Source organism: Lytechinus variegatus, chromosome 16 (genome assembly GCF_018143015.1).
Source record: "Lytechinus variegatus isolate NC3 chromosome 16, Lvar_3.0, whole genome shotgun sequence".
NCBI classification, from domain to species: Eukaryota; Metazoa; Echinodermata; class Echinoidea; order Temnopleuroida; family Toxopneustidae; genus Lytechinus; species Lytechinus variegatus.
In genome coordinates this window covers 30,749,739-30,771,615 of record NC_054755.1, presented here as the reverse complement: position 1 = coordinate 30,771,615, position 21,877 = coordinate 30,749,739, and the positions used below count along the sequence as shown (strand labels likewise).

General features: G+C 38.0%; 2 protein-coding genes across 2 annotated transcripts; both read right to left on the bottom strand.

Moving 5' to 3' along the window:
- Window positions 1-2,766: 2,766 nt before the first annotated feature.
- Window positions 2,767-7,548, bottom strand: LOC121430318 (E3 ubiquitin-protein ligase TRIM56-like). Its single transcript, XM_041627596.1, has 2 exons — window positions 7,333-7,548; window positions 2,767-4,353 (listed from the first exon to the last, which is right to left on the bottom strand). The coding sequence occupies exon 2, from the start codon at window positions 3,917-3,919 to the stop codon at window positions 2,780-2,782; it is 1,140 nt and encodes a 379-aa protein (XP_041483530.1). The 5' UTR covers window positions 3,920-4,353; window positions 7,333-7,548; the 3' UTR covers window positions 2,767-2,779.
- A 5,048-nt stretch (window positions 7,549-12,596) lies between these two features.
- Window positions 12,597-21,821, bottom strand: LOC121429457 (lymphokine-activated killer T-cell-originated protein kinase-like). Its single transcript, XM_041626472.1, has 6 exons — window positions 21,511-21,821; window positions 17,853-17,979; window positions 16,955-17,087; window positions 16,102-16,298; window positions 15,413-15,563; window positions 12,597-13,798 (listed from the first exon to the last, which is right to left on the bottom strand). Exons 1-6 carry the CDS (start codon window positions 21,723-21,725, stop codon window positions 13,581-13,583), a joined length of 1,041 nt encoding a protein of 346 aa, XP_041482406.1. The 5' UTR covers window positions 21,726-21,821; the 3' UTR covers window positions 12,597-13,580.
- Between the last annotated feature and the right edge of the window lie 56 nt (window positions 21,822-21,877).

Here is a 21,877-nt window from a genome sequence, read left to right as displayed (position 1 = left end):
AGACAACATTCCAATCATACATCACCATTTGACCAAGCAAAGCTAAATTCTGTTGAAGTGATTTGTTCCCTTCATATTGTGCATAATACCGTAAGGGACTGTAGCAGCCATTTCCACTTGAAAATAACCGTATTTATCAGCTAACTGGCAGAATAAATGATATATCTTAAGTAATAGAAATTATGCTTTCAGACAATATTTTACTCATAGATCACTGTTACGTGCATTATGGTGCTCACTCCTGTGAATATTGGTTTCCCACTTTGCATTGTACATAATACAGTTAATGTTGATGGCGGCCATTTTGAAAGTCGAAATAAAGTATTTTACACAAACTTGAAACCTGAATGATATATTTCGTTAGAAAATACGTTTTTAGACAGTATCCAATTAATTTATCACATATATTATGCATTTTAGCGCTCACTCTTGTGATTTCCTTTCTACCATTTCTCATTGTGCATTATACTTTTAGGGCCTATGGCAGCCATTTTGAATATCAAAATACAACATTCACCACATACATGGCATATAAATAATATATTTCGTTAATAATTATGTTTATAGTCAGTATTCCACCTGTTTAATCTTTATAATAAGCATTTCAGTGATCACTCTTGTGAATTTTTGGCCCCCATCGCCATTGTGCGCAATACTGTTTGGGCCAGTGGCGGCTATTTTAGATATCAAAATACAGCAATGTTCTCATATATGACATTATAAATGATATATCTCGTTAGTAATAATGATTTGCATATATTACTTCGTTCATACATCGCGATTTTTGCAGTTTAGTGCTAATTTTTGTGAAAATTAGTTTTCCCTATTCGTATTGTACATGATAGTGTATACAATGGCCTATGGCGGCCATTTTGAATATCAGGAAAATAAATATTTCTTCAAAAATTATTTCTTAAGATTGTATTTCACTCCTGCCATGCAATTTCATGCATTTCACAGCCAATGTGTGGACAATTTTATGATTTTCATGGGTAATTTGCATATTTTGGCGGCCATATTGGATTTTGCCAATTTGCGGAAAATGCTCAAGGTTACACGAGTGGCATCATCCAGATTCGTAATCAGCACCCTCGAATTGACAAGAAACCAGCAAAAAATATTGTATATATAAGAAAACAAGGTTATGCCTCTTCTATCCTGGACTATCTGTATTGTATTGATTCACCGATTTCGACAAATTAGGCTTAAGAGCTTTTGACAAAAGATTCCCTGCCCTATAAAGAACGTCTGCGAAGTGCATTGATTACTCAATTAAACAAAGAGTCGAAACAGAAAATTGTACATGAATTCTTCATGGCAAGAGAATGATGCTAGTATGGGATTAAAACATTGAATTAATTAATCATTGCGAATATTAGGCTCGGTTGACACTTTCAAGCATTGTAGTTCCCGCATAGTTTGCGCATGGGCACGCACTCATCATGCTCATGCGGGCCAATGCGGGAACTATGCGTGCCCAATTGTCAACATGTTGAAAATTTTGGCAAGCATTATGCCAGCCTGACACTTGCACGACTTTTGGCCACGATTTTGTCGTGGCAAGTCGTGCCATTTTGGGGGAAGAAGTATATCGATCTGCCGATACACAGCCATAGCCTTTTATGTTAAATGTCCATATTCCGAATATGGACATTTAACATAAAAGGCTATAGCTGTGTGTCGGCAGATCGATATAAATCATACTGTATATTTGGGAACTCAAAGTGAAAGTGGAAGGCCTGCAGGGCTATACTCCAGCCTAAGAGCACGCTTCATTACTAGGATAGGCGAAAAGACGAATCGGATAAGATTGAACAAACCACCATTAGAGTTCTTTGTCACCCAGTTTTCGGCTATTGGTGAGTGTCTCAATTAGTTAGGCAAGGAAGTTTTTCCGCCAGTGAATTCACGCTTAGTCGAAATCAGCGTCACATTGTCTTTCCTGGTAACAACAGCTACTTCTCCTCCAGGGGATACTGCCAGAAGAAGTCTTCCACATGTATAGTCGTCATACCTTTCTTCTTGAAATATGGCATCCATGAACGGGTCTCCATTCAAACAGTACCTCTGTAGATTTCTCAAGCTGTTCCCCCACAGGACGTACAGTATACTGTCGTTGTCGCATCCAATAGCTATTTTTTTCCATTCCGGACGGGTGATGGTTCTCAGAAGCTTCCCACTCAAGTCGACAACTGACACCTTTGAAGAGTCGTGGGTGAATATGACCTTGTTCGGATTATGAGGACAAACTGCAATCTGTTCTGGTGTCAGGTTCCCAGTAGGAATCACTTTGCAATGGGGTCCATCGCTTCGAACTACGCATATTTGTTTCCGACTTGGAACACTGCAGTAAATGTTGTCTTTGAGGTCAGTTGCGATGTCCGAAACGGGGCCTGGTAAATTTGTGATGTGGTATACATCTCCATTGGTAGGATTGCCACCAACAACCACAAATCTTAGGTCTGAGAGTGATGCAAATTTCGATATAGAGGTACTAGAATCGTATTCCTCGAGTCTTGTTTCTATCCCGAATTTCGTTGCCACTCGTGGGGCTGTAGTTTGTTGTATAGCGCAATAGCCCGTAATTTCATAGAGTTTCTTTGATGGTATTACCCATTTATCTCTCCAATCTTTGGTGAAGTATTCATTTTTAGTTGCAGATATAGAAGGCCCACTAAAGGTACCCAATATGGCTATTCTATTATCATGGGTAAATGTTACCGCCAATATGCGGTCAACAAATGCAGCAGATACACAGATATCTTTTCTATCACATACTTCAAGGTTCGTAAACATAGGTTTGAATGCAGGCCCTTGGTTTGTCAATCTGAAATGAAGCTGTTTTTTCCCCCATGACTTTCTGCATTGTTCTGCAGATAAAATACTCAGGAGCCTGTGAGAGAAAACCATCTATAGATGCCAGTAGGCCATTGTGCATGGAAGCAATTAAATTGCACTTCATATTCTCCTCAAGTGTTCTTTCTACTTTCAGTCGAATTTTCTCTATGTTTCCAGCCCTTTCTTTGATTATCTCAGTCCACTGACTAAAGGTTTGATTCCGTAAGTCCAAGAAAGCTTTATTCCTAGCTTTCAGATCCATTTCCAAAGTTTTCATATCCATTATCGATTTTTCCACACCAAAATGTATTGCAGTATCAAGGACATCTCTCTGTGCCTCGGCCGTTTTTTCTTCGATCCTAATCAAAGGAATGGCGATCTCACATGTATTGTATGCTTCAGTCAGTCTAGACAATCGTGACTGTAATTCTTTGCGCATCACAGGGATAAAATCTTCAACCTTGATACAGTCATGGTTCTCCTGTGCACGATGGTCTCTGATAGAACAAAGATCACAGACCGGTATGAGACACAACTTGCAGAACAGTTCTAATTTCTTTCCGTCATGTTTCTTACAGAAGATCCCGTTATCTTGATCATCAGCATATAGCAGATCTAAGCTGTTTGCGACATCTACACGATGCGTACTTAAATGGACAGGGTGTTTATGTGCTGTCCCACACTCATTGCACAAAACTAACTTGCATTCTTGGCAGTTGTAGAAGGAAGTTGCTGCTTGCTCCACATGACCACAAACCTCACACAGCTGTAGTCCTTTCTTCGCCTTCTGCTGCTGCATCTTTCCTTTATCTTTCGCCATTCTTTCCATCAGACCGATGGCGCGAAAATCACGCCTCAGTCCGGATATTCCTGCATCGGATAAAACGGTGTCTTCGTCACAGACCGGACATGCGATCTTTCCAACGCTATAGTTTTCTTTCTTGTAATATGTCTCTAGGCAATCCTCACAGAAACTGTGGATACATATGAGCAATCGCGGATTTTTAAGCTGATCTTGACAGAGAGCGCACTTTAACTCCTCGCAAAATATTGAAAGCAAACTCTTTTCTGAAGATTCCATATTCAGAGGTATCGTTCACATCAACTCCGGTTACAGAAAACAATCGAACAAATGCAGTTGACAGACATATACCAGTAGGGCCTACTTGCTGTAATCCGTTCTCAATATGACAGAGATGGTGTTTTATTTAATGAAATGCATATATTGCCATTCCAAAATGCAAACATAAATGCTACAAATAGTGCATGTCCGTAGATGTAAATGTTCTGAAATGGATGTCACTTGTTAATAGACAGTTTGTACGTTAAAGATTCAAGGGGGGTGAACTTTGATAGCCTGAGAACCAGACATTTGGAGAGATGTGTTCAGTTGATTGATGATGGCGTTTACGACATCCTTTCCTTAACGAATCCAAGTGATGACAGGCATTCGAGAGTGTCCACGTGACCACGTAGAAATGGCTCACAGCAAGAAATATTAATGTTCTGTCCTACCTGAAAAAGGTGAGGAAAAAAAGAACAGAAAATGGAAAAGAAATATTATAATAAGCCCGATGAGATAAGAGGAATCCTTTTCTTTTTAATAAAGGTTTCGATTATATTATTCCGCCAAAACTACAGATCATAATTCGTTAATGCCATGTACATACAGTATATATCTCAATAACACAACCAATAAAGATGAGACAGACCTTGTACCACGATAAGAACCATGGAAAGGATACACGTCTCACTATAAATCAAATCGTGTGAGTAATCTTTCCATTGAGACTTTCATTACTCATGTTGGTTACACTTCGTAATTCCGAAGGTTCGTAATTCCGAAACACGTAAATTGCCTATACCTCGATGTTCGTTAATCCGAAAATGTAAAAGGGTTCGTTAATCCGAACATTTGTGGCGTTATTCCAAAGGTTCGATAATCCGAAAACGAAATAAGGTTCGATGTTCCGAAGGTTCGTTAATCCGAAAACGAAATAAGGTTCGTTAGTCCGAAAACGAAATAAGGTTAGTTAATCATTTAGTTTTCGGACTAACGAACCTTCGGAATTACGAACCTCATTTCTTTTTCTGATTAACGAACCTTCGGAATTACGAACATCACTTCATTTTCGGACTAACGAACCTTTGGAATTACGAACCTCATTTCGTTTTCGGACGAACGAACCTTCGGAATTACGAACCTTCGGAAATACGAACCTTCGGAATAACGAACCTTCGGAATATCCGAACCTTCGGAATAACGAAGCTTCGGAATTACGAATGTATGCGCTCATGTTACTTGTGGGGGAGAGCGGGGCGAATCCGCCCACCACATGATTTCCCCCTTTGCTGTGATTGGATACAAGTTTTGTTGGTGATGTAATGTCAACCAACCCGAAGGTTGCCATACCTTGGCGAGAGGTCATGTGCTTGGAATTCCAGAAAATTACGGCGGCTTATCGATTTCGAGGCCATTTTGTAAAAAAAAAATGCATATATATTAAATTTCTTTTATTTTTCTATAGACACTCATGAATGCATATTATAAGTTTTATTGTTAGAAAGGTGTGATTTTTGCTTACTGAAATATGCCGTTGAGACATAAACATAGGTTGTACATTTTGTGAAGAAAAGAAGAGAAATTGGAAACCCGTGAGGCAAGATCGCTCCTATTTTGACGGGGGTATAGGCCTGCCCTAGTTTCATCTACATAAAGGCCTAAAAAATATCCTCATAAACTCATAAACGGTATGTCGGTATTTGTGCTAAATCATATAACTTTTCATTCATTATCGAAATAATAGTCGTTGGTGTTCCAATATGAAAAAAAATGTTTGGTGTCTTTGAACCCATAATTTTGTTCACTCTTTCCCCCTAAGTGCTAATTCACCCCGCCCAACGGGCAAACTTGCCTCAGGGTGGGGCAGGTTTGCCCTGCAGCGAAATTTTCTTTATGGCCCGTTTTTGTCAAAACCGTGTGCATGTCCTTGCCCAAAATAGTACTAGGTAGATATTACCTAGACCTAGACCTTTATACATCATAAAGCACAATTTTCCTGCTAAAAAATGACGGTTTTATAGAAGAGCGTGACAAATGGAGCAGTGTCGCCCCGCTCTCCCCCTAAGCGAGCGAGCGTAGTGATCTAGGTTGTATTATCAAATGATAATTCTTCATGTAAATTAAGTAAGCTATAATAGGAGTGTGAAAAATAGATTTGGGAGATTTTGCTTTACATGAATTTTAATTTTTTTTACCAACCATGGATTTTACATCACTCAGTTTAAAACACCTATTTCTATTCTCATTTCCCGGGGGGGGGGCTCTTACTACGACGAGTGGATACCAAAAAACACGTAAAAAGGATGTCTTTTTCAAGATAGGGCACGTTACGTACGTAACGTGATAGGGGTGTAAAAACACTAAAATAATGAAAAAAAGTTATCTATTTTTGCTATGAAAGGTACGTGTTTTGAGTCAAATTTGCGAGGGTGTACAAAATTATGACTAAAATGTTTTATAAAGGATATACTTTTACCCCCAGAGTCACTACGTGTTTATAGAGTACGATTTGCGCGAGATGTGAGAGGTGGGGGTGTCCCGGGGGGGGGGCACTTCCATTCACGAGTGGATACCATGCGCGACCATGGGGTCTCGAAAAGCACCCTAAACACGTAATTTCCATATTCTGAAAATGCACCCCTTAACAAGTATTGGCGTGTGAAACCCTACCCTTAACAAGTCACGGTATTGGAAACAAAACGATACTCTCGGCAAATATTCCCTGAAATGAACCCCTAAACAAGTACAGGAATGTTTTATTGTTACGGGTCCTTCGGTCGTCGGCTTTACCTTATTTGGTTTAGTACGACCCCACCTTCTACACCTCGCGCAAATAGGACTCTAAACACGTAGTGTTGGGGCAAAAGGACATCCTTTATAAAACATTTGAATTTTGTTTTATCATCCCCTCAAATTCGACCCTAAATACGTAATTTTTCTAGCAAAATAGATACCTTTTTTTCATTATTTTTGTGTTTTTGACACCCTTATCACGTTACGTACGTAACGTGCCCTATCGTGAAAAGGACATCCTTTTTACGTGTTTTTTTGGTCGCGCATGGTATCCACTCGTCAATGTAAGTGCCCCCCCCCCCCGGGGGGGGGGCTGTACTAAACCCAATTATGTAGGTGAAAGTAAAACCGACGACCGACGTCCGTGACATAACAATAAAAATATCGCAGTACTTGTTTAGGGGATCAATTCAGGGAACTTGCAAAGCGTATCGTTTGTTTCCAATACTTGTTAAGGGTAGGGTTTCACACGCCATTACTTGTTAAGGTGTGCATTTTCAGAAAATGGAAAATACGTGTTTAGGGTGCTTTTCGAGACCCCATGGTCGCGCATGGTATCCACTCGTCAATGGAAGTGCCCCCACCCCGGGTCTCATTTCTTTAAACAATATGAAAAAAAAATGAAATATGATACTCACGTTTTGACATTGAACAAGTACTCCTTTGTGATACAGAATTGAAAAAAAAATATCTCTTTGATTGGTCTAGCTGTCGGTTGCGCCTAATCCATAACTCAAGGCATAAAGCTCTCTAAGATTATCAGAGGGATCCGTATCAGAATACATATTGAATAACTTTGAAAAGATAAGTAGATAGCTCTGGAACTGTAAACAACTAAACTGCAACCTTGACGATCGAAGAACCTTTTATATTCTTAAACAGTTTTACAGGAAACGGGGGGGGGGGGTGGAAGAGATTATTGCGAAATGGTTTCTTCCTGTTATGTTTCAGAGAGGAGGAAATTGCGAAATTTAAGTGCACTTCCGAAAATGTCCTGAAAATATTGCAACCACAATGATTAAAGTAATAAAAAAACTTGACATTCGCCAAATTCCCACAAAGTGGCTTTTAAAGGGTACGTTTAAACTCGGACTTCAAGCAGTATGATCAGGGATATTAAAAAGGTTACTTTTAGTAAGTTAGTTTTACTCAATGATCCTGAAAAGAAGTCAGAACACATCAAAGCCCATACGATGTACAATAAGAAGGGGGAAGTTAAATGCTAGGGTAGAAAATCATCAGATGCAGAAACGTGGGGAGCGTTTCATCAATTTTTTTCCCGAAAGGTCGTCAACGACAACTTTCTTTGATGTTGATTGGCTAAGAAGCAGTGTTACCGTGGTAGCTGTCGGATAAAATGGGACTTGTCGACTTGTCGGATTAAACGTCCGACAACTCCTTCCATGAAACGTTCCCCAGTATACCACCATCTCTGTTAACATGATTTTGAATATGTCATTTCCGAGGGGTGCTGCGGGGCAGATCCAGGGGCGAAGATCCTTTTTTTTCATGCTTGCTTTTTTCTTGGCTCAATGACTCTATACATGTATGTATAATCGAAGTTTTTCAGAAAGACTTAAGAATCATAAAATGATGCTCACAGTTTTGAACAAAAGCTTTCGAACAATATTAAAGATGAAGTGAATCATATTGAAAGCATAGAATTTCATATTGGCTGACAAGTCAACGTCTCTGTGACCACTCTAGGATTGGGACAAATTCCAAACACGTAAGATGGAATAATCTATTTGTCAGCAGGTTTGCTTCAAATCATGATCCTTTCGAGGGCCGCAGAAACAGGGGGGGGATGTGTACAAAAACGTAGAAATGACCATCTGATTGTGAATTTTTGCGCGGTAAGCCCCACCTTCAAAACCATTCTGCAGCCCCTGCTTTAACTTTTATGATGCTAAATAACAAAACCCTATATAAAATGACTATTTAGTAGTTTTATGAGGAAATTGCGCCTCTATTAAGAGAAAACTGCATCGATATCATGACACATTAATATTGGTGCATATACAATAAGGCGGGTTGATCCTGAAGGACCTGAATCACAATGGACTATTATTACAGATTTCCAAAGATTTAGTGATCACTTTAAAAAAAAACTTTCATTATTCACGTTATCATTGTTTCTGGTTACTTGTTAAATTCAATTTAAATTTTCACCCCTTAAAAAAACATTTTATTACCAAGTTGCTCTTCAGTAAACCAACTTGGAATTCAAATTTGACACCCTCCCCCCTTCGCCGTCCTGAACAACATTCGTGATTGTCATGCCTGTCATGCTGCTGTGCTATTCTTTCTTTTTTTCATGAAGTCTGTGAAGATAAAGAAGATCGGGCATGTTTTAGGGCATTTATATGATCTCGTAAATACATAATTGGAATGGGGACATCCACTGCACTTTGAGGAATTCACCAAGACTATAGGCTCAATTGAAATTTAAACTAGAAATATCACAGACCTTGATTAGTACCCACACCCCACGCTGTTCCAATACACTGGGAAAATGGGCATTACACGTAACCCAGGACAAATGTTTGTAGCAAATGTCATGAGCACTGGACAAAAAATGAGTAAGTAGTTTGATTCACATTTGACATGGATCGCACACCCGGCTGTACACCGAGTATTACCCATTCAAACTTTGTTTGTTGGGGGGGGGGGGTAAACAATTAATGCATGGAATGTCTATAAATAATAAACCTAAAAAACTAATAGCAATATTTGTCAATAATAACAATATTAATCACTGGAGATGTAGTCTCAGACGATAATAGTAAAAATATCATTTCCTGATTTCATATTCATACCTTTGTGTTAAAAAGTGCCTGAATTATCAATATTTTGTCGAAATTTGGCTACCAATTGTTAAACCTTAAGTCTAAGATTATGTTATATATATTTTATTATGTTTTGCAGTATTTTCGACCTTGTCATGTAATATTTATCATTCTTATGTTGTGAAACGGAAGTCAATAAAATCAAATCAAACCATAGGTTAACCCTATCTAGGCCGGGGTATTTTTGGAGTTCCTATGGCAGGGGGGGCCTCCCAGCCTCCCCCCCCCCCCTAGGATCTCGGCCGTCGATCGCGCCGAAATTTGGCACGCGGGTTGCCTTGGGCATAATCTACAAGATTGTATAGTAATTTATTTCATGCGAATCGCTATTAAGTGATTATGCTAATTTATGCGTAATTAGTATGCGAAATCATACTTTTCCCTCTAACTCCCTAAATAAAGCTCCAAATGTACTAATTTTTGGTACAGAAACTCTTTGTGGTGTCCTTTAGAAGTGTACATGAAAAAAATTGTGATATCAAATCATTTTCTTATGTATTATATTTTTTTGCAATTTCTTATGTATTTCTTTGTTTTTTTACCTTTTGCTTTCCATTGTTTTTTCAATGAAATTTGTTGGGGACTCTTCTGTGATCATAAAAAGCATAAAATGAATACATTTAGACTAGAAAAACTAAAAATAATCATACATTTATGAATTTTGGTTGAAAACACAATTTGCATTGACTTTGTACACGAAATCACGTTTTTGAGCAATTTTCGGTCTGACATGCACTTACATAATGTTGCGTAATTTCGGAACCACATACCCGGGTGATGCAAAATTGGTCTCAAAAGTTGCGCAATAATTGAAAGTAAAAGTCAGCGAGCGGCGCGATCAAAAAATTTTGCACGGCAAATATATCGCGCGATTCGTTGAGGGGGGCCTCCGAGGCCCCCCCCCAGCCTAGATAGGGTTAAACTATCATTATTCATTTAACTGCATATCTAAGAATATCACAAATAATATTATGTAAAGGTTAATTATGATAAGAATCAAAAGGACACACAAAAATACAAAGAAGGCACATAATTTTTTGTCTTTTTTTTATTTACAAATTTGTTTCATTCCAGCTAATTACAAGAAATCTGTTTAAGTGCATAATCTCCCCAATACAGCGAAACCTTGAAGGCCTACTGAGGTAAAGGTAAATGATCTAGTATAATGATAATAAAAATACAACTTTAAATCTTACAAATTCTGTACATATCTACAATATTAGTAAAAGAATACATACCACATCTACCAGGAGGGGAGGGCGGCATTGCATAAAAATGAAAGTAAGTCTGCCAGCCAATGGTATCTTAAATGGAATCCTTGATTCTGATTGGCTGTTGAGCATCGTTACCATGGTAGTTACAGTTGGATGGCAAAGTTACCATAATGGTAACTTTTATGCAACAGGGCCCTGATATATAGTACAATTATTGCAAATATGTACACTTATTTTACACTAATCTGCAACATCGTCTGCAATTCCCATGACAATTAAATACACTTGTGTGCAATTATCCATAGTCTGGTCAGGGCCCTGTCTTACAAAGAGTTACGATTGAACTGATCAGCCTTAACTGTATGGAAATCAATCAATGTCATATCTTTTTAATACAGTAAACTTACACAATATCCTTTGTAAACAAAGAGAAGCATACAGAATTTTCAAGAAAGCAGTGAATGTTTGAATATACAACACACATGTATGTAGGAAATATCTTGAACAAACATGCATTTTGGATTTTGACGTTGCTGGCTTTCCATAGTTGTGATTGATCTGATCAATTGCAACTCTTTGTAAGACGAGGCCCAGATGTGAGTAGTGGAAGGCTTGAGGTGGTGAGGGTAACTTGAGAAACGTATTTGAAAATTTATCAATTGCTAAATCTACATGTAGTTGAAAATTTGACATGATTGATTAATGTCGGCTAAAGCAGATGATTCCCCCATCCTGGAGGCAACAGAACAGCAAAAGCAAGGTGGTTTTACATAAAGCTGTTTGTGAGTTACGCACAACTTTTATCAGGGATGCCTGTTTTACTCAATGGGCCTGAAAAGGAACATATTTTTTTCATACACCAGCACTTGGGTGTTCATTACATTCTTTCTGTTTGAACTCTTTTTTGAGGTCGTTACCACTACTGGCATTTATTTATCTTGGTGAGGGGTAATTTGAGAAAACGCATAAATTTGCAAATTTATCGTTGCAATATCTACTTGAAAATTTGACACAATTGATTGATGTCGGCTAAAGCAACTGATTCCCACATCCTGAAGGCAACAGAACAGCAAAAGCAAGGTGGTTTTACGTAAAGCTTTTATCAGTGAAGCAAGTCAGTTTTACTCAATGGGCCCGTTTTTTTCATACACAAACACTTGGGTGGTCATTTCATTCTGTTTGAACTCATTTTGAGGTCGTTACCACAACTGGCATTTATTCATATTCAAACTTCACCAATAATTTCCTCAAATATCAGAACCAGATTGTACCTTTACAACTTTCAATTTTAGCAAGTATCTCAATGGACAAATTCAATGTTCTCTAAATGTTACAAGACTTTTGGAAATGGAATCCTAGTTATGTTTCAGCATAAAAATTAAAAGACCATACATCATTACTATGAATGTCATACCAAATGTATTAAATTTCAATACATGAATAAAGCGTTCTAGAGATAAATAAAGATTTTTTGTCTAATGAATTTACTCAACACAAAATATATCAGTATGGCAAAGTCACGGTTCAGATATCATTATTGTCATCTTCTTTATAGTCGTCATTATCATCAGCATGATCATAATCATCATCATCAGAAGCAGCACCAGCATCATAATATCAGAAGCAGCAGCATCATCATCATCATCAGAAGCAGCAGCAGCATCATCATCATCAGAAGCAGGAGCAGCATCAAAATATCAGCATCAGCAGCATCATCATCATCATCAGAAGCAGCAGCAGCATCAGCATCATCAGAAGCAGCATCATCATCATCCTTCAGGCAAATCCCATAAATTCCTCAACCTTTTTCTATGCCTGAACCCATTTTTTCCCCTGCTCACTTCCCATCATGAACTGATCAAGTTATGATCAGAAGAGAGCATTTCAACTTGAACAATGAAAGGAAGATCCCACATACAGAGAAATGGACGACCTTCCACACACATTCGCCCGAGTCTTAGCAACTTTTCGCAGAGTTGTGATCGCGTCATGACTCTAGTAGTTACCTACCAGTGACTCCAGCAGTATTCCACGACACGCTTCCCATGACATTTGTACAGCAGCTTGACTCGACTTGACATGACTCGAACCTTCAAATGACTTGACTCGACCCAAAATTTAGTGAATCATTAATACAACCCCGATGTTTCTTCCTGGGGCTGATAACACAAAGCTCGGCAATCATCGTAGAACATCTTTGTACCATCAATGGCATTTACTATAGTGTACTATTAATCGTGAAAATCAAGCATGGGATTAATCACTAGCCTTTGTGTTATGGGACACTGATCTTGCAAAACATGTGTTTCATACCTGTTTAAAGCTGAACAGATATCTGTGGTTCCAAAAGTTTTGACTTGGGCAAAGTTGCAGGTAAATATGGAATTGTCCTGCTACATATGACCCTGTTAACCCATTGAATACTGAATTCTGTAATTCTAATATACTTTGTACAGGTATCACCCGGTTCTAGTTGGCACCAGGTTAAAACTTAGCAGGGTCCCGACTTACAAAGAGATAAGGTTGATGCAATCAATCTCAACTATATGGGAATCCATCAATGCCATAATTTTTTCTACAGGAAATTTGCACACTGTCCTTTGGAAACAAAGACAAGCACACTAAACCTTCAAGAAAACAATGAATGTATGACTATACTGTACATCATAGTTAGAAGATATTTTGAACAAACATGCATAATAGATGTTGACGTTGCTGGCTTTCCATAGTTGTGGTTAATTGGATCAATTGCAACTCTTTGTAAGACGGGGCCCTGGAGTCTGTCAAACTCTGTATTCCTTCAAAGGTACCTGGGTTATCCGGTTAAAGCTTCACGTCCTCCAAAGCAGAAAGAGCCATCTTAGCGCTTGGTCTCTTGGCGGGATCCTCGTCGGTACAGGCACAGAAGAGCTCAATGAGGGACTGGAACTCGGGCCCCAGGTTCTCCTTGGGAAGTGGGGGCCTGGTCCCGAGGGCTGCCTCAAACTCGGACTCATCAAAGCTGGTCTCGTCATCGTCATACTCGCTGTCATCTCCACTATCTGCACCAATTAAACAACAAAACAAGATTCTAAATACAGTACGTCCCACAAAGGAAACCCGTTTTCAGAGATTTAAAACATATTTATCATGAATTTGATACTTATGTTAGGAGTGTAATCTCATCTTTAATTTTGACCAACAGCTGAGGAAATCATTCATGTATGGCAGATTAAAAACGATAAAAATTGAGAAACGATTTGCTAAGAAAAATTTCAGGGATCAGTTAGGGAAACTTAACGAAATGCTAATGACTAATGAGCCAATCGTCGAATAAGCATGGTTGTCATATTACGAACCAATCTCTGAAACTTATCGTTAATGATTATATTTACTATTCCACTGGAGAACAAGGTGGAAAGTTTATTCAAAGGATGATCCAATTCGTCGAGAAGTTCAATACAAATTTATGATCAAGAATGGATTGATATACAAATTAAATAATATTCAAAGATTTCAATGCATTTTGGCAGGTCATCTGTGCTTCATAACTGAGCTCAAAACTTGAGTAAGACTAAAGACATCTTTCCAAACTATGTGTTTAAGTTTCTTCTTCCAGTACTAAACTGGAAGAATTGCATGATAACTAGCTCAGTGAGTCAAAATTACACAAAGTAAATGTCATGACCCATCATGTAGCATCAAAACCATTTGAAACTGTGACACTATTAGGCCTAGACACCATGGAGGTGCCCCAAACCCTGGCAATCATTTACATTTTGTTTTCAGCCAATATCTCCTCAGAATATATGGTCTTTTAATCAAACAAAGGAACCTTGTTCAGCATGCTCCCCTTAGGAATTATAGGGTAGGCAGATTTTAAAATTTACACATTAGTTGCGTATTTTCTGTGAGGCTTTGGGCAACAAAGATTGATTGATACATGTAGATAAGCAAAATTAGAATGTAATATGCAGAAAATTGGTGAAATTGTTGATAAACGAGCTCGCCGTTAAGCGTCCATTGTCTCTCGGTTCTACTTTATATTGTTGGGGTTCTAGTCATTCACACAATTTTACTTTGATGATTGCACGTCGAAAAGCTTCGGTATATCCGTTTTTAAAGCTACTTTACGATTTTGTAGTACCAAACACTTGGGTATGTATTTCTACAGAGATATATATATATACTACATTTCTTTATTACTAGTAGTCTACATATGTATATGCGCCAGAAGGTTAAATCCTTCTTGGTTAATCCATCTTTGTATCAAATTTCCTTTCTGTCTCCCTTTCTCGCAATTTTCAGGGCAAATACACCCTGTGGAGAATTGCATTTTGTGGGGGCATCGTGGTCAAGTGGTTACAACTCTCGTCTCTCAATCAGAGGGACATGGGTTCAAATCCCAGCCATGATATGTGTTCCTTTAGCAAGAAATTTACCCACACTGTGCTGCACTCTACCCAGGTGAGGTGAATGGGTACCCAGCAGGGTTAATTCCTTCAAAAGGAATGAGCACTGGAAGGCTGCTTTAGCTAAAGCTGGGGTAATAATAATACGTGCCTCGTAATAATTCATTTTAAAGATAAATTGCACAATATAAATGCCTATTATCATCATTACCATTATTTTAGGGAAAATTATTCATTCACACGAACAGAAAAAAAATTACTTACAGAGAAGATCCAGATGGGGTGCTTGGAGGGACATCATCTCCCAGATAACGAGGCCGTATGAGAACATGTCTGTCTTATGGGTGATTTCACCACCGATGTGAACTTCCATTGCATTCCAGGGCTGAGAGCCAATGTAGTCATCTGTAGGATTCTGTGAATGTCAGAGCATACAAGGAAACCAACAGTTGATTATCATGATTATCAACAATACAAGACAGACCAAAAACAGAAATGCTGTTGTAACTTACTGCTACAACAGCATTTCTATTACCTTGCTCAGTAATACAAAGGGGGGGGGGGCACAAGGGGGCAATAACTCTTCTATTATCATTTTTTAAGGTAGTGAAAAGGGTTTGAAAGGGGGGGGGGCAAGGGGAGAGTAATGGGGAAAAGTGGAAGAAAAGGAAAAAAGGAAATAGTTTTAATAAACGAGGTGCTGAATGGGTTAATATACATGTATACCCCTGTACAATTGGGGCCGGGGAGGGGGGGATTAGGTTTAGGTTGTCTTTACCATATTACCGACATACCAGTGCTGCCCATGACTACTTTATATTACTACTACTACCTCTACTACTAGAACACCTGCTACTACATGTACTACCTCTGGCCTATGTTTGGTGAATATTGCAGAAACTGCAGAAGATAACACATACAGCAGATACATAATGGCCGTGTTGAATACATACCTCCAGGCCGTTCAGGTCATCTCTGAGTTTGAGGGCTACTCCAAAATCACAGAGCTTCACAGTCTCAAAGTCACCCTTGACGAGGACATTGCCGCTCTTCAGATCACCATGTAGGTACTTGAGGCCATTGTGAAGATAACTGAGGGCTGATGCTAGGGACAGGGCTACTTTGTAGATCTGAACAGCTGGGAATGGACCTGAAAGTGACATAGGTAAGGGCAATAAATGCATTACTGACGACTGCACGAATCAGTGCTACATTTTTTAGATACACAACTGAAATCAAAGGTGTGTCTTTCTGGCAAGAACCCCACAAGAATATTCTGATCATTAATCCTCACATTTTAGAATAGACAAAACAATTAGATACTAGTATGGAGAGTATGTTAATCATCACATTTCCAGCAATATTTGTATCTTAATGTCTAGGGGCATCCCCCCCTCCCATCAGAGTCATGTCTCTCTTGTTGTAGGAATCCCACAGGTCTTCATGATTGATCCTCACATTTCATCATAGGGAAAAAAATACAACAACACTGCATTTTGTCATTTTAAAAAATATCTTTAAATAATATCTAAGGGGCAACTCTCCACCATACCATGCAGACTATGAGCCAGGTCCAGTAGCATTAACCCCAGATCTGAATTTTCACTTCCTTTATAAAAACTGTAAAAGAGATCAGTTATTCTTTTGTTAAAGACTTTTAAAGCTGGGCATGTTTTAGTATGATCATGCACAAAATCATGAAAATGACCATTAAAATTGTGATTTTATCAGTGTTCAGCCCTTTCCCCACCCTCCATTCCCCACCATTCTTTTCAAATTTGTTGTGTAGCCTCTGCTTCAAGTTACCTTTCCCCATGTCATTGCGTTTTTCAATCATATCCATTAATGACTGCTGGCCATTCTCCATTGACAGACACAGCGATCCATCCGCAGACTTGCTCAGAGCTCGGAATTCCACAATGTTAGGGTGGTCCATTTTCTGTAACAGCATGATATCACACAATAGCAATGAATGTTAGAAAAAAAAATTAAAATGCTACATCATACAAATTGTATGAACAATTTGAATAAACAAGCTTTTTTGATCATTTAATAATACCACAGTAATGCCAGACCAAGAAAGAAGTCATGTATTCACTATCCAGATTGGGCTCCAGGGATTGCAAACTTGGCACCACAGCACATTATGGTTCTCACTCGTCTACATGTACATTGTAGATGGTATACCACTAATCAAGTTGAATTTCATTCAATTACAAGCCTTTCAAAAGAAGGCATCGTCGTAGATCAGATGCATGAAAACTTGCCTTGAGGTACCTTACCATTTAAGTAAAGGTTGGCCAGGATTGGACATACTGGTGTAATTCTATAAATACCGCCTCAACAATTTTCGACTAAAATGGGAAATGATAGGGGATATAGGGAAATAATAATTTTAAGCATAGCCTAGCATTTCCCTGTATCTCCCTAACTCCCCATTTTTTATTGCAGAGGGTCGTGGGTTTGAATCCCAGCTACGGTGTAATTTCCTTCAGCAAGAAATTTATCCACATTGTGCTGCACTCAACCCAATTGAGGTGAATGGGGACCCAGCCGGATTAATTCCTTGAATGCATAAGCGCTGAAAGGCAGCTTGAGCTAAAGCGCGGGTAATAATAATAACATCGTGCGTCGGAATAGAATATTTCTAGATAGATGACACTATATAAATGCCTATTATTATGCATCTACATGTACAGCCTACCTTTAGAATAACTGCCTCCTTTTTAAGCCTGCCTTCTACATCTACCAGTCCTCTATCTTTTTTATACTTGCTGCGTACTTTCTTAACTGCCCAGGGTGAACGTCCGCTCCCATCAGGCTTTGGGCTCCTGAAACAGAAAGAAAAATGTTGAACAAAAACCTGAACTGCTTTTAGCATTAAAATACCTGCACCAGATCTTTTGTTAAGGGCTAGTCCAAGAATTCGCACGCGTTACGTATGGGACATTTCAGAAGTTTAATGACCTGAGAAATAGTGTTAAATGACTTTGATTAGATTGAATTCCCTCATGATGGTAGACATCTAGGAGAAGAATAATCATGCAAAAAATGGTGACATATAATAATAATAACTATAATAGGCATTTATATGACCTCAACCTTGACATATGACCTCAACCTTGACCTTTTAGAGAGAAAAGATGTGCCGTTACTTATGGGACGCAGAAAAAAGACAATTTTTAAAACATTTTTTTCAAGTTGAGAATTCTCTGAAAGTATTTCATTTGATAGAAGTCACAATACTCTAGTATATCTAAGGCAAGTTTCACGCCATAAGCCAAATCTTTCTAATTACAGACTCTGATTAAACAAATTAATGACATGTTACGTATGGGACATTTTGTCCCCATAGAGAACGTACACAATTTTCCCTATAATTCACAAAATTGAAATAATTTAAAATATGGAAATAACAAGAGTTTCTTTCTTTTAAAATGTTCTATTGAGACATATTTGATATGATTGAAAGGGAAATTAGCCATTTCAACAATTTTTTTCTTGTTTTTCAAGGTTTCATGATTTTCTTATGCATTTCTATTGTTTTTTATTTTTTTCATATTTTTCCATTTTCACAATTCTTTCGCTTCGATTATTTTAATTTATCAGTATTCATAACAAATCAGTCTTTAAAAACTAAAGAAAAGGTAAATAATAATTTTTTAGAGCACTCTAGAAATATGTTTTCTCCATTCACTTTGTAGACAAATCTCCTCATTGACATTGTGTGTAAATGTCCCATACGTAACATGTTGTCCCACACGTAACAATTTCTTAATTAACTTTTAATTAAAAAGTAAACTCTATTTTTGAAACTTTTTGTGGTATAACATTTTCATACTTAATAAATTAGAACTTAGCAGAGATGCAACAATACAAGTATTGTATTATGAGAAATAACTTAAAACAAGTGGAATGCCTCTGGCCGTCTCACCTGCATCACGCGATTCAACATAGCAGCATTGCTGACTTTGAAAACTACTATAACTCGCACAAGATGTTCAGTGACACTTGGTTACTCTTTTTTCCACATTTTACGAACTAGACCAATAGACTTACAGAGATAGGATGGTAATTCAACAAATACCCCCAATGTGGCCAAAATTCATTGACCTCACATGACTTTTGACCTTGATCATGTGACCTGAAACTTGCACAGGATATTCAATGATACTTGATTACTCTTTACATGTATGTCCAAGTTTCAAATGTCAGATCAATAAACTTGCAAAGTTATGATGGTAATTCAACAAATACCCCCAATATGGCCAAAGTTCATTGACCTTTGACCTTGGTCATGTGACCTAAAATGCGCACAGGATGTTCAGTGATACTTGATTACTCTTATGTCCAAGATTTATGAACTAGACCAACATACTTTCAAAGTTATGATGGTAATTCAACAAATACCCCCAATTCGGCCAAAGTTCATTGACCTTAAATGGCCTTTGACCTTGATCATGTGACCTGAAACTTGCACAGGATGTTCAGTGATACTTGATTACTATTATGTCCAAGTTTCATGAATCAGATCAAAAAACTTTTAAAGTTTTTATTGTAATTCAACAGATACCCCCAAATCGGCCAAAGTTCATTGACCCTAAATGACCTTTGACCTTGGTCATGTGACATGAAACTCATGCAGGATGTTCAGTGATACTTGATTAACCTTATGTCCAAGTTTCATGAACTAGGTCCATATATTTTCTAAGTTATGATGACATTTCAAAAACTTAACCTCAGGTTAAGATTTTGATGTTGATTCCCCCAACATGGTCTAAGTTCATTGACCCTAAATGACCTTTGACCTTGGTCATGTGATGAAACTCTACTAGGATGTTCAGTAATACTTGATTAATCTTATGGCCAAGTTTAATGAACTAGGTCCATATACTTTCTAAGTTATGATGTCATTTCAAAAACTTAACCTCAGGTTAAGATTTGATGTTGACGCCGCCGCCGTCGGAAAAGCGGCGCCTATAGTCTCACTCTGCTATGCAGGTGAGACAAAAACATCCGCAGAATGTTACATAGGGGACATTCCATTTTTGGACAAGACCTAATTTGCATAATTAATTAGATGTTACCACTTTTTTCCCCAAAAAGTAATAAGATGTTAGGGGGTCCATGTCCCACCTATAACTAAATCTCAGAAGTTTTGTTTTCATTTTCTATGAGTTTTTATAATTGTCCCATACGTAACGCCCATTTTACCAATTATGCAAATTAGGTGCCCCAAGTTAGCATACATTGTAAATATGCATATTATCAATTTTTTCTTAATGAAATTTTAAAATTCAACATTTGGGCTTTCTTACCCCACCAAAGATAACTTCTTAAATTAAAGATGAAATTTTGCCTTCTAGGGTGACCTTTTCTTGGACTTGCCCTTAAATGTAAAGTACGGAAGTACATGTATAGTGAGTGATTATATTCTGAACTGCTTACAGGTACTTTTTGGAAGTCTCCATAATTCCTTTTAATAGCAAAGGCAAAACCAGTTAATATCACTATGAACAATTTGCACCAGACATGTTGGAAGCGATTATGTGGGAATTATATTGGGCATACACATAACACAGCAAAGTCATCTTTTTGCTATTATTTTCTTATTACTTAAAACTGAAAGTGCTACAGAATCTCATTTTATGTTTTGAGACATACAGATCAATGTGAAATAGATCAACACCTTGTTTACATTTTATTTTTAGATCTACCTCAAACTTATTGGGCAATTATTTTTAAACACACTTAGGGCCTACATGTAACAAAAGTAGAACTTTTAGCAATATTGCTGCTCTGAAAACTTCAGACAAAATTAGAAGCACTAGGCCTAGGTACTTGCATTGGCAGGGACGTGGCTGTAAGTTAGGTGACAGGGGTATATAGTAGACAGCAAAATATTCCATGAAAAACACACCGAAATAAAAATATAAATAACTCAAAATCGTCATAGCCATAGGCAATGTTTTTCCAATGCTTATCAAGCACTGAACAAGAAGAAACTTACATTAGGCCATCTTCTGGGAAGTTTATCATGTTTATCCCTTGACCATGTTGACAGCTGGCAGCCATCTGTTTCAAGGAGTTTTTCAACATTTTTAATTTTTAAAAAATATTTCTCCTGAGTCCTAGTACACAGACGGCTCGCGATTGTGCAGCCGCCATTAGGGGGTTAACAATGCAAAATTTCCCCGACGGGGCTCATCGATTTTTGTCTAATTAGGCCTAGGCCTAATTCATAAAAATATATAAAAAAGAACTGAACCAAAATTAAAGATTATTCATTATTAGAATTAAACCCTCGGCAGTTTGATTTCATTAATTAAAACTACGTAGACTAGGCATAAAAATAAACCTACCTTTCCAGCAAATAAACTGACACACCAGTTCCCCAGCCCAGCTTCTTCATAAACGGAGAGGCGGGGATCTGTATCGTGTTAGCGGGAGAGTTCCGGGCGGGAGTGGCCGCAGAGAGTCGACTTCTCTTCGCCGGATGAACGGGGGTGAGAAAATCTGAGTTTCCTTTCTTCAGAGAATCGGTAGCGTTGCATGTTTGATCCTTTGTGGACGCCATTGTCCTTCCCTCTCAATTCTGCAGATAACCTTGTATTTTGAATGAAGAAAAAGCTTTGCCAAAAAGAGAGTCCACCACTTTCAGGGTCTTTCAGTTTCAAATCAAAATTCCCGCAACTTCACTAGACTCTAGCGCGCGCCGGAGCGGGTGAG